General features: G+C 42.8%; 3 protein-coding genes across 5 annotated transcripts in view; 2 read left to right on the forward strand and 1 right to left on the reverse strand.

Moving 5' to 3' along the window:
* The first annotated feature begins 88 nt into the window (after nt 1–88).
* Nucleotides 89–7,504, forward strand: LOC140270248 (b(0,+)-type amino acid transporter 1). Of its 2 annotated transcripts, none has more exons than XM_072365364.1 (6): nt 89–829; nt 5,312–5,445; nt 6,345–6,474; nt 6,565–6,689; nt 6,768–6,855; nt 6,938–7,504. In XM_072365364.1, the coding sequence occupies exons 1-6, from the start codon at nt 128–130 to the stop codon at nt 7,166–7,168; spliced, it is 1,410 nt and encodes a 469-aa protein (XP_072221465.1). In that variant the 5' UTR covers nt 89–127; the 3' UTR covers nt 7,169–7,504. The 2 variants fall into 2 exon arrangements, with proteins under 2 accessions (XP_072221465.1, XP_072221466.1); XM_072365365.1 differs by lacking the exon at nt 89–829 and adding an exon at nt 2,112–2,932.
* Nucleotides 7,505–8,900: 1,396 nt separating this feature from the next.
* Nucleotides 8,901–13,073, reverse strand: adprs (ADP-ribosylserine hydrolase). The gene is made up of 6 exons (XM_072365665.1): nt 12,680–13,073; nt 11,328–11,424; nt 11,041–11,248; nt 10,734–10,921; nt 10,548–10,648; nt 8,901–9,580 (listed from the first exon to the last, which is right to left on the reverse strand). The coding sequence occupies exons 1-6, from the start codon at nt 12,864–12,866 to the stop codon at nt 9,198–9,200; spliced, it is 1,164 nt and encodes a 387-aa protein (XP_072221766.1). The 5' UTR covers nt 12,867–13,073; the 3' UTR covers nt 8,901–9,197.
* A 1,394-nt stretch (nt 13,074–14,467) lies between these two features.
* LOC140269718 (zinc finger MYM-type protein 4-like) overlaps nt 14,468–15,644 on the forward strand; it is a 28,700-nt gene continuing 27,523 nt past the window's right edge. For both annotated transcript variants that reach the window (XM_072364684.1, XM_072364685.1), the window contains exon 1: nt 14,468–14,562. In XM_072364684.1, the coding sequence (XP_072220785.1) occupies nt 14,524–14,562 (39 nt within the window). In that variant the 5' untranslated portion in view covers nt 14,468–14,523. The remainder of the gene's footprint in view (nt 14,563–15,644) is intronic.

Genomic DNA, 15,644 nt, shown 5'->3' on the forward strand with positions numbered 1-15,644 from the left:
GCATGTGTGTAAAATGAACCACCCACATAATTATTAACTTCGTGTGTTGATGCAACAGTGACTTTGGCCACACAATTACAGTGTTTTCTCCACTCTATCGGACAGCAGACGGTCTGTAACTTTTCCGATGATGGACGGAAAAGCGCAGAAGCTCAGCTTGAAACGTGATGTGGGGCTGATGGGAGCCGTGTCCCTCATTGCGGGGACGATGATTGGATCTGGGATCTTTATGTCCCCGCAGACGGTGCTCTACTCCATCGGCAGCCCTGGAGCCAGCTTGGTGGTGTGGGCCAGCTGTGGTTTACTGGTGATAATGATATCTTTCTGCTACGCTGAGCTGGGCACCTGTATAAAAGAATCTGGGGGCGAGTACATCTACATCCTCAGAACTTCCGGTCCAGTCGTCGCCTTCATGTTAGTCTTCAGCTCCGTGTTTTTTGTGAGACCTGCTGGAGTTGCTGGTATCGCGCTGAGTTTTGCTCAGTATGTTGTGGCTCCTTTTTATTCGGGGTGCGCGCCTCCGGTGGTGCTGGTGAAATGCGTGGCTGCAACTGCTATCTTGGCTCTCGCTATTGTAAACTGCATGAATGTTCGCTTTGCAATGTCAGTGCAAGTGTTTTTCATGGTGGCCAAAGTTGCGGCCCTGGCGGTCATCATAATAGGAGGGGTGGTGATGCTGATCAGAGGGCACACGGGAAGCTTTGAAGACTCCTTTGAGAACACACATGTGGGCATCAATCCAATTGGCATTGCTTTCTACCAGGGACTGTGGTCATATGATGGCTGGAACAACCTGAATTATGTTACTGAGGAGCTGAAACGTCCAGAGGTGAGTAAGAGGGTTTACTTGTTATTGCACTAAAGGAATGATTGAGCAGTTCAGTGTTGACCTGACCCGCATCATAAAAAAGAGACTTCTGCTTCTCATGCTTCTGTATACATCAGACAGCACTGTACAAAACTATTGAGCCACCCTCACAGAGACACATCATTTCTTTAGTTGCTTCAATTAAAAACAGCAAAGATAACAGTTTGACAGACAGAAAATAGGATTTCTGCAGCAACAAGGTGATTCCCAAAGAGCTATTAGCTGAAAACTTGGCGTATCTCAGCATGGTGTGCAGTGTGTCCTTAAAACATTTGAGGAAACTGGACAAGTGGAGGACAAAAGAAGAAGTGTCAGGCCTAAAAAACTATCTACAGCAGATGAACAGGATCTGAAAGTGATGTCCTTAAGAAAGAGGAAAAAATCCAGCTGTGACCTGACAGGACCTGAGAGATGCATCTGGACCTTCAGCTGATCCATCTACTGTTGACCCAAGCCTCATCAGAAATGGTCTCCATGGAAGGGTGGCTGTCAAGAAGCCATTCTTAAGGAAGGGAAACAGGGAGAAAAGGCTGAGCTATGCCAAATGACACAAGAAGTGGACTGAAAATCAGTGGCAACAGGTCTTATGGAGGGATGAATCCTCCCCAGAGCCCGGACCTCAACATTATTGAAGCAGTGTGGGATCATCTGACAGAGAACGGAACAAAAGGCAGCCGACATCCAAAGAAGAGCTTTGGGATGTCCTTCAAGAAGCCTGGAGAACTATTCCTGAAGACTCCTTAAAGAAATGACAGAAAGCTTGTCTCAGAGGGTTCAGGCTGTGTTGGAGGATAAAGGAGCTCAGACCAGATATTCACTTTAAAGCTATTTAGAACTGTACAAACTCTGTTTTCTTAAATACTCTATTTACATTTATAATTATTAATTAAATTTATATTTGATAAATGTAAATAAATGTTTCCTGGCAGTATATAAATAAATGAAGGACGGGTTAAGACTTTAAGCAGATACAAGCTGCAGTCAGTAGATAGCAGTCAACCTTTAGTTTAGATGAGCAGTAAAAAGGGGCTCATGCAGAATAAAGTGTCCTTGCTCTGTTAATATTTTAAAGAGTAGGTTTTAAAACGTGTCACTGTTTTAGAACAAGTCGCCGTGTTTTACACGTTATTTGGAGCTCTGATTCTCCGAAAAGAAAATAGGAACGAGCACAACATTTTAGTATGATGTAGAAAGAGTTAACAGTTAAAAGAATAGAGCTCGATTCAGCGACGGTATAAGTCAATCAGCCATGCCACTCCTTGATTTATTGTCTGTTTAAGGGCGATTTCACCTCCTGTTGTTGAGTTTGTTATTACCCAGTTGATCTGAGGCCAGTGCTCTGCAGCTCCTCTGATGAAGCAACAGGATCCGACAATGGAGGCGAGACTCAGTCTGAAGAGGGAAGTGGGGCTAATGGGAGCCGTGTCATTCATTGCTGGGACCATGATGGGATCTGGGATCTTCATTTCCCCCCAGTATGTCCTGCTTGCCATCGGCAGCCCTGGGGCCAGCCTCATTATATGGGCCTGTTGTGGGCTGATAGCCTTGCTGGGGGGGCTCTGCTATGCTGAGCTGGGCACTGTCATACCAGAGTCTGGCGGGGAGTACATCTACATGCGTCGCACTGTGGGGAAAGTCGTGGCCTTCATGTTTGTCTTCAGCTTCGTTATTGTCATGAGGCCCGCCAGCGCCACGGGAATCGCCCTGAGCTTCGCTGAATACGTCGTGGCCCCCTTCTACAGCGGCTGCGCCCCCCCACAGCTGGTTTTAAAGTGTGTGGCTGCAGGAGGAATCTTGCTGCTGGCCATCGTCAACTGTCTGAGTGTCCGCTTGGCCACTGGCATCCAGGTGGTTTCCATGGTGATCAAGATGCTGGCACTGGCGGTCATCATTGTGGGAGGAGTCGTGACGTTTTTCCGAGGCAACGCGGAGGACTTTGAGGACTCCTTTGAGGCAACGAATGTCGGTGTCAGCTCCATCGGCATTGCTTTCTATCAGGGCCTGTGGTCCTATGATGGCTGGAACACTTTGAATTATTTAACCGAGGAGCTGAAACGTCCAGAAGTAAGATTGTCAAAATGCGCTAATATACTTTATAAAACCGCATGAAAGAGTGTGAATCTGTACCATCAACGGGGAAACTTTGTGTTCACTCTTTTCTCAGTGGAAAGGCTGAGGTTGGTGTGCCAGAGCTGTCAGATGCAATGACCATAACTAGATAAAGGCTTACGTAATGAGTTTATCATCAACAGCTGGAAGTGAAAACATTTACAGGTACAGATGTTTTTTTAAGTCACGCGATACGCTGCCCTCTGTCCGGTTATTGTTTAACCTGTCACCTCTGATATGCACAGCTTAAGTGGTTAAGAGTCGGAATACTTATTGATCTCTTTGGAAAATGAGGCGGGAAATTGGATTGATTGGGTCCAGTATATTCATGTCCCCTCAGTTTGTTGTGGCGTACGTGGGAAGCCCCGGAGCGAGCCTGGTGATCTGGGCTCTCTCCGAGCTGGAGACCATCATCCCTGAATGTGGTGGGGATTTAATCTACATACTGAGAATCTATGGCTCGTGCCCTGCTTTCTCTGCAGCAGTCACTTTTATCCTGGTTGTGAAACCTTTTAGCATCGCTGCAAAGGCAATAAGCATTGCGGAGTACACCATGGCACCTTTTCTCTGGCTGTCAGCCTCCTCAGCTGGTTGTTAAATGCGCTGCAGTTGGCACGGTACAGTCGTTGTTACAGTCAACGTCTTTAATGTCCGCATTGCTGTCAGAGTCCAAGTTATCTTCTTGGTGGCCAAAGTTAAAGCAGTCTTTATAATAGGTGGGATAGTGGAGATCACACAGAGCAGCGCTATTATTGTGGAAAACTTGAATGTTGAGAACTCATTTAAAGGGACTCACTACTCTGTAAATGCTCAGGAATGGGTTTCTATCAAGGACTCTGGTCTCATGCTGGCTGGTACAACTTAAATCATGTAACTGAGGAGCTTAAGAGGCCAGAGGTGAGACTGTGGGTCTTAACTTTGCTTTTTTAAAAGTAAAATATCTCCAATCATCTTCCAGGTGAGGTGCAGGACAAATGTAAACGTCTCCCCCCAAATAAGGATGAAAATAGTGTCTGTACTGTTAAAACTGCTTTTTTAAACAGAACTTAAATAAACATACTTATGAAAGTGTCGAATGGCAAAGTGTCAGTTGATAAGAAGAAATTATCTTGTTTTTTATGACTGTAATCTTTATCCTGACATGATAAGATGTGTTTCCTATCAATGAGATTAGTCATCCTGACATGTGAAGATGTAGCTAGAAAACATATTGCAACAGCAAAATCAGGGAAAGGAAGCCTTCACAATTTGTTTTCTGCGTGCCTCAATCAAACCAAACTCAAATCTAAATGATCCCAATTCAACTAAAACAAAAGAAAGATGCAACAGATATGTTACGACTCCCTGTTTTAACGCAGTTTTAACGCAGTCCACAATGTTTTCTTTACCTTAACGATATCATTCTTAATACCCAAAGTTGACCTAACCTGTTAAATACAAAACTTCAACCAAGAAGTCTCTAAAATGTTAAACAGAAGCAGCAAATTAATCCAAAAAGGAGCAATTAATTTAATTCACCTTAAAACACCATGCAGTGCCTGAGATGGGACTCGAGTGTAGCTCTTTTACAACCATGTTTGCTACTCCATCTCCCAACCTCTCCAACCTTCACGTGTGGACTTTGATGCTATAGTTTCATGCTTTTTGACAATATGTGGTGACACTGTGTTGCTCTATGTAATTATTGTAGTTTCCATTTGTCCAAAAGAAAAAAAAAACACAATCACTTGATTTACTGTGAGACTGGGCTGTAAAATCGACCAATAAAGTAAAAACCGTGAAGAAAATAAAGAGAAATATTGTCTAATGAAACATGCCGGAGCAGAGGAGGACAATTAATCAACAGAGTCGGGGAAATCCTGATGATAAAAGTTAGTTTTTAAGTCTCCACAAAAGCATTTTGTCTCCTCATATTTCCTTGTTTCATCTGAGATAAGCTGGAGGACTGACATCCACAGTTGGACGCGGGGTCATTCTTCAACACTTTAAAACAACTTAAAATACAGTTTATAACACCTTTTTTTTAATCAACACGCGTGTGCAGGTGATGTACAGAAGGCAGGTTGTATAAAAACACTGGTTTCATGGAGAGTTTAAGGAGATTTAACTGTTTAACAACTCCAGTTCCTCAAATAAAAGTCCTCCAAACTGTTGTCTAACATTTATGTCATAAATACGGATAAGAAGGTAGTAGCTGTTCAGCAGGTGACTGTCTTTGTTTCAGAAACTGCATTAAAGCCATATTTGAGTATTTTTGTGGAACAGTTCAGAGTTCTTCACAGCTTACTGCTCTTCCTGAATGGGGGGGTTCTGTTTTGTTTTGTCCTTTCACAGGTGAATCTTCCCAGAGCGCTGCTCATTGCCATCTTTCTGGTGACCGGCTTGTATCTGCTGGTGAACGTGAGCTATTTGACCGTAATGACGCCGAAAGAGCTCGTGTCCTCCAATGCTGTGGCTGTTACCTGGGGGTAAGAACACACCTGTTGTGTACTTTTACAGCAGCACATGTGTCTATGCACAGTGGAGAAAAAGAAATTACATGAACACAACACACAGTAAATAGTTTTAGGAGGATAAAAGTCTTCATGTGCAGCTTTAAATATGCATATCTGGAGCCAGATATCCAAGCTGTCTTGGATGATAGTTTTCCACAACTGTTGGTCCTCTTTATAAAGGAAGATGGATGGGACGCTGCTCTTCAACGTCAGCAGCCACATCCTTCCAGTTTGGTCCGATCAGCCTCTCAGCCGTCATGCATCCAGTTATTAGAATTCATTTGTCGACTTTGGACAAAGCTCCTTCAACATTACAGTTCAAAAGGAAAAAGGCGGATCACAGTGAAGTTTAGAACCAACAATTTCAGCCAAAGACTGTCTGACATTTTCCCAAAATGTTTTTACTGTGCTGCACACGATAGAAAGTACCCTGATCCTGAATTATCCCATTAAACCCATATTGTGCTGTCGAATGGGGGTTAAAAATGATCATTTATCATTGTGTTCTTCACTGATTTGGATGTTTTGTGAAGGGTTTTCCAGACATAACCCCATTCTTCAGTTTTTAAGACTCTTAAAAAGAGTATTTATGGTTTGAAGCAACACCAGATATGTTTCTGAGCTACTGACTTATTTTGGTGTTTGGATCAGTCCAGAGTTAGCTTCCTGGGTCCGTAGCCTTTTTGGAGTTTCCTGATGTGAAGTTTGAGAAGTTTTTTTTCTGAAAGAGGTCAAAGATATTACTTTTTCTTTAAAGAAATGTTGAATAAATGACTGAAAATGCCACTTTTCTTGCTCTGATGCCTCTGACCTTCTCTGTGTGGAAGAGATAACAGCATAATATACTAAACTGCATTTAAACTTTCCTGCAGAAATAAGATGTTCGGCAGCTGGGGGTGGATCATGTCAGTGGCTGCCGCCTTGTCTGCTTTTGGTTCCTTAAACGGGACGTTCTTCAGCGGGGGGCGAGTGTGCTTTGTCGCTGCCAGGGAAGGCCACATGGTAACGGTTTCTCCTTCGCATCAAAACACGAGCAGCTGTTTAGAATAAAGCTGTCGCAGAGTTTCACCCGGACTCGTGTTCGTTCTGCAGCCAGATATTCTGTCCATGGCTCACGTCCGCCGGCTGACTCCATCTCCGGCGCTGATCTTCACCACAGCCGTCTCTTTGGTGGTGCTGATCCCAGGAGACTTTCAGAGTATCGTCAACTTCTTCAGGTGACAGCTTTTTCTGAGGTTTTTCTTAGATAAATCCTTCAGCGTTTGTCTGACGTTCCTCTTCATTGCTGTTATCAGTTTCACAGCCTGGTTTTTCTACGCCATCACTCTGTCTGGGCTCCTCTACCTCAAAATCAAGAAGCCGGAGCTCCCCAGGCCGTACAGCGTCAGTGTTACGTACTATTTTTCCAATTCTTTGAACTTTCCACAAGAGATTGTTGTCATGCTTGTGTTTCCTGTGTCCACAGGTTCCCATTATCCTCCCCATACTGGTCCTCATTGTGGCGATCTTCCTTGTGCTGGCCCCCATCATAGATGATCCTCAGATTGAATACCTCTATGTGGCTTTATTCATCTTGAGCGGAGCTGTAATCTACGTACCGTTCATCCACTACAAGCTCTGCCCGGGACTGTTGACCAAGCTGACTACGTTCCTGCAGCTGTTCTTAGAGGTCGCCCCGGCAGAGAAAAACCTGTGATGTTTAACATTTACAAGGTTAACATTAAACTGCCTTGTTTAGAAGGACAGGGGTTTCTTTTTATTATAATTATCGGATATTTTGTCTCTTTTTGCACAGATGCACTTAGATTTTTGATCAAATTCTTTAAAAAAATATTTTATTGTGAATTTGAACCCTCTATTGTGTGAAGAACTGTTTACAACATCTTATTTCTGGCTGTGTTTTTCATGTTATTTCAATAGAATAATCCTGTGAGAACTTAGCTGAAGTCACTAGTGGAGACATGACTGAACATCCTTCTTTTACAGGAAACCGCAGTTAATGAACTGTTTGAATGATATAAAGTACAATATTGAGTTAATATTGAGTACATTGAGAATGTGTCCTTTGAACTGTTTAAACTAGAACAACTAAATTAATCACTGTAGCAGTTATTTTAAAAGGTAGAACAGATGTATTAGCAACTGTGGTTCATTGAAGTTTCCAATTTTTTGGAAGCTTGGACACAGAGATGTATAATTGCTTCACCATGTTGGTCAAAGTATTGCAGTTTAAGTGAATAATCTTTCACTTTGAGATACAAGCACTGGAACCGCCCAGATGGCAGCCATTTTTCAACATAACAACTGTTAGATGTAGCACTTGAATGGTTGGATTTATTCTATCCAGGCATCAGGTGTGTATTTCAACTCTAATTTTCTGTTTTCTGTCATAATTTGATCAGAGATTAAAGTTCAGTGGGACTAAACTGTGGTATTCCCTCTTAATTAGTTGACAATAATTGTATAAGAGAATGTCAGGGCACAGTCTAAAAAAAGTAGTCAAAAGTAGTGTCTAAAGAATTTAAAACTACTGAACAAGGATGGCTTGTTTGGAAGGGCTGCAGGAGAAAGCCTCTTCTCTCTAAAAAGAACATGGCAGCACAGCTTAGGTCTGCAAAGCTGCATCTGAACAAAGCACAAGACTTCTGGAACAATGTCCTTTGGACAGACCAGAGCAAAGTGGAGATGTTTGGTCATAATGCACAGCAGCACGTTTGGAGGAAACCAAACACAGCATATCAGCACAAACACCTCATACCAGCTGTCAAGCACGGTGGTGGAGGGCTGATGATCTGGGCTGGTTCTGCAGCCACAGGACCTGGGCACCTTGCAGTCATTGAGTCCACCATGAACTCCTCTGGATACCAAAGTATTCTAGAGTCAAATGTGAGGCCATCTGTCCCACAGCTAAAGCTGGGCTGAAACTGGCTCATCAACAGGACAAAGATCCCAAACACAGCAGCAGATCTACAGCAGAATGTGTGAAAAAGAAAAGAATCAAGGTGTTGCAATGGTCCAGTCAGAGTCCAGACCTCAGCCTGACTGAGATGCTGTGGTGGGACCTTAAGAGAGCTGTGCAGAAACCAATGCTGCAAACCTCAATGAGCTGAAGCAACGCTGGAGAGAAGAGTGGCCAAGATTCCTCCACAACCATGAGAGAGACTGATAAAGTCCCACAAGAAACCATTACTGCAACTCACTGCTGCTGAAGCTGCTTCTATAAGCTCTTGGATCAGAGTCTGGACTTAACTTTTGTTGTTGCCTTGTTGTTCATCAGAGTTTATATTTATCTTGTTTGAATTTGAGGAGGATATGCTTGATTTTTATAACAGCAGCTCACGGTGCTTCAGGCAGTTCAACTTTTCATTTTTGGGTTTTTAATTCAAAACAAATTCACAAACGTGTCAGTTAAAAAAAAAGTTTAATCACCATCAAAAGGATAAAACGAGACAATTTATGGTTCAACTTTCCTCAAGGTAAAAGATTGTTTCAGCACATAAAAGACAAGAACAGGGAGCAGATTTCTGTTTGAGTTGAGTTCTTAGAAGTTTGTCTGATGTCTTTATTATTTACTCTTTGACCTTAAAAACAACATCTGGACAGTTCTGAAACAACTTTTCTACTTTAAGCTTACAAGTCTTAACACCAGCTGGATCCAAACAGCTGGAAACAGCAGGAAATATCAAAGTCCTTTAATTGTTTTGGGTGAAAACCCAGCCGGGGCGTCACTCAGCTCCAGTTTTCTTCTCCGTACCGTTCGACTCCTTTTCAGACCTTTCCTCACAGCGCTGCCTCGCTGTCTCACTCCTGCCCCCCTGTGACGACTGGTGGTACAACATGTGGAGGCGCTCAGCGTTCACGTTGGCGTCCTCTGCGCCCTCACAGCACCTCATCCAGGACTGAGGAACGGCCTCGATGCCGTAGTGGGCCCCTGCGATGGCCCCGGCCATGCAGGCTATGGTATCTGTGTCACCACCCAGGGCCAAGCTGTATGCTATTGTCCTCTCCAGGCCTCCATATTTCTCTGGAAGGCATTCCTGGGGCTGCAGGCAGTGGAGGACGCAGAAGATGGCGGTGGGGACTGAGTGGAGCGCTGCGATGCCGTTACCTGGGAGAAAAAAGAAAAGAGGAAAGCAAAACTAACTTGGAATCTCGTAGGACTGAAATACGTACATCTGCACAATATATCGAAAATCCATCGACTCCAGACAGGATGAATGGGGGCTGCGTTCCATTTAGAGGAAGTTCTGCTTTTGATCAAATTCCAAAACTACCATGTGTGCAGAAGTGGAATGCAGCCCTCATTAATCAACTTATTTTAATTAGATTAGTGTTTATTTCACACAGGTCACCTCCTCACGGGCAGGCGGTGGCTCAGTGGTGAGAGGGGGTCGTCAAATAACCTGAGGGTTGGTGGTTCGGTCCCCGCTCTCACCGCTCAAAAGATTGGTGAACGGAGGGGTGGCAGTTCACCTCCCTGAGGTGCCCTTGAGCAAGGCACCATACCCCTGGGCGCTGTGAATGGCTGCCCACTCCAGTGTATTGCATCTGTCTCTATGAGTGTGTGACCCTGTGCATGTGTGTGTAAACATCTGGAGGGTTTTCTCTAAAATGTAAAACTGGTCACTAAAACATTTCAATTCTCAGCCTCTGAATGAACTAGAAACATAAAATAGAAAATATTTGAGAGGCCTAACCCTCTGTTTTAACTGTAAATGACTGACTTTGCCTTCGTGTTTATTATTATTTAGGAAATGTGTTGAAGCCCATGTGTCCCTCTGAGTTTCACAGGCAGGAGCACATGTAGCAGCTGCTGCCAGCCTTGAAACCAGACAAAGCAGAGCTTGTCCTTCATTTTCAGACTAAATACATCTGATTTTGTCCTGTTTAAACAGATTTGACCTCGTCTGGTTCGGGCTAATAATTGTCTATCGAAAAAGAGGCTTTGAATTTAAAGATGAATAGTCGCTGACGTGGATCTGTCTTTTAAAATCTGTTTTCATTTCAAGTTTAAAAGACGAATGGACTGAAAAGGATGGAGGGATGATGAAAAGCCTCATTCACACGATACTGACCAAGCTCAGAGATGACTTCCTCTATGCTGACCTTACTCCTGTCCATCAGGTCTCTAACTCTGTGGAGACGCTCACAGAACGGCTTCTCAGCTTCTTTCAGTCTGGAAAATAAATTGTAAACCTTGAAATAAAATTGATTTCTCATCTTTCCCGATAAAAACAAAGCTTTACTCATCCAGAACTCACACTCTGGCGTCGTTGCGTGTTGCCTCATCTCCTTCCACATCTTCCATCTCTGTGATGAGCCTGCTTATGAACTGCTGAGGCAGGTCTAGCGCCCCCTGCAGGGACAGATGGACGGCCATGGCCTGCAGCACTGCTCCATTATAACCCAGAGAGCAGGAGTGTGTCAGCATGGCACCAAGACGGGCAAACTGCAGAGGAAGAGAGAAGGAAGCACTTTGACGTGAAGGTAAATGAGCAGTTTATAGGTTGATAATCTTTATAAACACAAGGGTTTTTGTGATGTTTTAAGTAAATATGCACCACTCACCCTTTTAACATCGGCTAAATTAAGGAAAGCCAACGCAAAGGGGGCCGCCCTCATGGCCCCTCCGTTCCCAAAGGAGCCCCGACCATTAAACTGATCTCTTGCCGGCTGGTAAACGTCACTTAAATGAGGGGAGGCGAGCTTTTTCAACACCTGGATCACTCCAGCTCCATAACCACGACCTGGGGAGGCACCGTACTCCTTCGCAAACCTTCAGGGGTGACACAAAGTTTCTGAAGTTAGACCTAAACCCTCCAGAGGAGCTGAGGAGCTGTCGGCTGTGCGTCTACCTGCGAGCCATGTCCTGCTCATCGAATCCAGCCCGGGTGAGCAGAGACTGGACCACACAGCGCGCCATTGCTGTGTCATCGCTGTATTCAAGGATACCTTGAACAAACAAAGGCACGTTCAGAATACATTTCAAAACATTCCTTTAATCACAAATATTCAAATTTTGACCGTGAAAGAGCGGCAGCAGACTTTCTAACGCAACACAGACATGTTTACGTGACTCAAATGATTCATTCTTGTAACTCATCACTCAGTAACTGTGCCCTGCCTCTGGCCTAATGACAGCTGGGATGGGCTCCAGCCCCCTTCGTGTCCCTGGGACACAAACCTTTCCAACGTCATTTATAAGAGCTGTTTGAATTCTCTAAATACTAAAAAGAAGAGCTCCGATGCTGCCTTAAGCATTCAATTCAAATGAATTCACTTCAATAACGCTCCATTAATCCCTGAAGGAAAAATATATGGCTGCTGTATTAATTATTATTAAAGTAATGCTGTTGTTACAGAAAGGTGACAAAATAAAATATGTATCAGCTGATTAACGTGTAGAAATCTTCAGAGGTCGCCATCACTTGGTTGGGGTGTTGTTTTGTAGCATGGCAACAACTTAGCTGATGACGTCACACGCAGCGTCAGCAGGTAGCACAGGTGAACTCTCTCAGTCAGTAGCTCAACATCTGGGGTGCGGAGACGCTCCTTTTCAGTGACATGTCCAGGATTACACCATCTGTTCTTAACGAACTCTGTAATCCCCTCCTTTACGGTCAGCTGTACTGATTTATCATTTTGGTTGTGTTGTGGCTAAAGTCAGTTGTGGCCTTTTTTCTTATCATTTAATGATTTTAAAAGGCTTTTTCAGGCGTTTATCACTGCCCAGCAGGACTATTATAATGGCTTAAGGCCTTGACTTTCCTTATGTTTTAGGATTGACTTCACGGTTTTGAACTTTTCAGGCACTTTGTATCTTTCTGACCTCTTACAACCATACATCTACTGATCAGTTGCTTTTAGTTGTTGTTTTAAAGGAGACGAGGCCCCAAAATCTTTCAGTTTTTCGTTATTTTTCTCTACTCCATTGATCTTATTCGTTCGTTTGATTATTTTTTTGCGCTAGTTTTTGTCTTTAAAGTGATTTTTTCTTTATTTCATTTATTTATTTTTTAATTGGTTAGCACTTCGGTCCGAAGGCAGTTGCTTTTAAACGTACTTTATAAATCAATTTGACCAACACGTATCTTAAAGATAACAGGTTGACGAATCCTTCCCAAGCCTGCAGGACAGTTCTGCACAGGTGAGATGCGCAGATCAGGAAAAAAAAATCTGCTCCGTGACATCACGTCCAATCACTAACCGTTTCCTTTAGTTTCGTCGTCCAGGCTGTTCAGGTGCTGCAGGACGCTCTCCATGGGAACCTCCTCAGCTCCCTCAAACTCTCCACCGACGCAGTCTCCCAACACAGCCGCCACCAGCGCTCCCCGAAAGCGGGACAAAGACGCCGGGCCCCCCGCTGCCACCGCTCTCATTGCCGTCATTGCCATACATCCGCCGGTGAAGAGGCTTCAGCCTACGCCTGGAAATCTTCGCTGATCCTCCCAGCAGACTACCTGACAGCGAGGAGGATGGAACAATTCACGGAACAACAACAAATATTGACTGAACTCCTCCACTAATCTGCTTCCTGGGGACGCTGATGCCGTTTGACCCCCAGTGAGAAGTTCGGGCCGTCGGACATAGAAAAACACAAAGACAGACAGACTTGTCAATGAGAAAATCCGCCCCATGTTTGATCTAGTTTATCTATTTCTTTAATAACAGACCCGCCTGCTACCGAAAGTCAGATAATAAATGCGCAGTAGATTTTCCGAACACAACGTCCAATTACGAAAATGAATTGAAAAAACAGATAAAATGGGAGAAAAAAGGTGGCAAAAGGAAATTCAAAAAACGAAGCTGATTTATTTGGAAACATTCGTTGAATAATCACTGAATGTGTGCTTTTATATACCTATATACGTGTGATGTTGAGTACATATACTATATTTTACGGTAGAGTGGTAGAGATATAAACTGTAAGTACCGCCCCCTTGTGGACAGGAGCTCTAATACATCAGCGACGCTGTGTTCTCATATAAATTAGTCTCGTTAGATGGCAACAGCAAGGAGAAAATTTAAAAATAAAAAAATATAAGTAATCTACTGGGAATATTACCAAACCGACTGATGGCCAGGCACAGGCATATGAAACAAGTGCACACAAACTACCTTGATGTTTTAGTTGCATTCGAGGTCAACCTGGAACTCGGAATTCTTAAGTGCAACAAGGAAAAATAAAAATATTTTAAAAACACCTCAAGAGATCCTGTTTCCTTGTCAGTAAAGCAGTTAAAGTTTCTCAAACGCAACTTTTGTGAAATTTGTTATTGCCCAAAGGGGAAGCTAACACATTAAACGCAATTTCAGTCAGTATTGGTTTGATAAAACAGTAAACACGCCTTTGATTAATCTTATTTCCCGTTTTCAGTTAAAAAAAATTGTCAACATGTTTGTCATTGATATTTAAACACTAAATGAAACCCGGAGGTAACCATGCCTGCCTACTTTGTGCATCGTAAACAGTCGAAAATAATGTAAGTCAAGTTTCCGACTTCCACTTTACATTGAATGCAACACAAGTTCTATTGTTATTAACATAGACATATAATATATATACTTTATAATGTCTATGATTATTAAGCTTTATTACCGTACTCACCCAAATATGAACGCGATTTTTTTTCCTGATGATTGAATGAATAAATTGAGGTGTGAAGTCAATTGATGTCTGTCTGTGTGGAATTAATAAAGGTGTCAGTTTGACTCAGCTAACACAAGAATCACCGAAACGGGTAACTTTATGAAAATAATTTTACAAACCTACAATATCCGATGTAGAACCTACTCGAATATTTACGGTAACGCTTAACCGCATCTCCCCCAATAAAGTACTTTTCTTCGTCTAACTTTTAAAATGTTGCTATAAAGTAAAAGAAACAAGAACAAAATAAGAAAAAGAGGATGACATGTTATATTAATTTGGCACCGTTTGACACTGGATAGCTGTCCTCAGGTTGTTGCTCCAGCTGGGGGTTTTTACGACCCATAACCCTCCGAGGAGGTGGGCGTTTGGAAGCGCGGCGTCTGCAGTGTAATTAAAACATGGCGGACTCGGAGGAATTTAGACTTAAACGTTTAAAGGTAAGAAATAAACGTTAATGCCGTAATCACAGCAGCAGTCAGACGCAACTTAGACGTGTTCGCTGAACCAGTTAAATATTATGGTATTCAGATATTGTCAGCCAGCTTTCGATCGAGAAGTGCTCCTTTAAGCTAACATTAGCTAGCTAGCTTGCTGCATGCTATTCAGTACTGATGCACGCAGCAACACCTAGTTTAATTAAGCAGCCTCGCTAATGGATACTGAATACGCACACATTGTTCACAATATCCCTTTACTTCGGCGTCAATAGTCTTTATTCACCCAGCATTATACCCCTATATTGCAGTTAAGTGTTGATCCAACAAAGCCATGGCATCGCCAAGGGCTGCTGTGAACTGTAAAAAAAAAGCTTATTTTGTTGAAATGATTTGTTTTCACCGTGATGTATTTATTGCCGTATAGGCGCAGCAACTGCTGTCCTCTCATTGAGAACAGTTTCCGGTGTGTGTATACTTTATATGTTTAAAAATACGCCAAAAAACAATATTTGGCAGTATTTTTTCATTGAGTTTGGTAGGACGCCTTTACATCACATTTGCTTGAACAGCACGAGGCCTGAAGCCATTAAAAACCAAAGCAAGACGTTGAAAACAAAGACCCAGATGTGTTTTGGCAATTAATCTTTTAGTAAATCTCTAAAGAGCTTCTAAAGGATCGTAAAACATTATATAAACTGGTATTTGGGCGAATTACAAAACACAAAAGCATTTGCCAAACGTCATAAATATTTTCTGTTAAATTAAGCAGGAGCTCATTTAAGAAAATATGAGCACGCCTTAACAAAGAAGTGTCTTGATTGCCACTTTTGGAGATTATGCTTAACACTAATGTGATGAATAACACATGTGCATCCTCTGCTGGAGATGCCACAGAGAACTTAAGGGCATTTGACCTATATATCCATAATAAAATGACCATAAACTGATTATATAAAAGCAATTACCAAAGTGGCAAAGTTAAATGAGGATGATTTGTGATTTTAAAAAGCAAACACACAGACAGACTCAGAGAATAAGCTTAAGTTTGGACCGGGTTACTGTGAGAAGAATCAGTGACTTGT

This window comes from Leuresthes tenuis, unplaced genomic scaffold, assembly GCF_036924035.1.
Source record: "Leuresthes tenuis unplaced genomic scaffold, fLeuTen1.0.hap1 SCAF_15, whole genome shotgun sequence".
In the NCBI taxonomy this organism is placed as follows: Eukaryota; Metazoa; Chordata; class Actinopteri; order Atheriniformes; family Atherinopsidae; genus Leuresthes; species Leuresthes tenuis.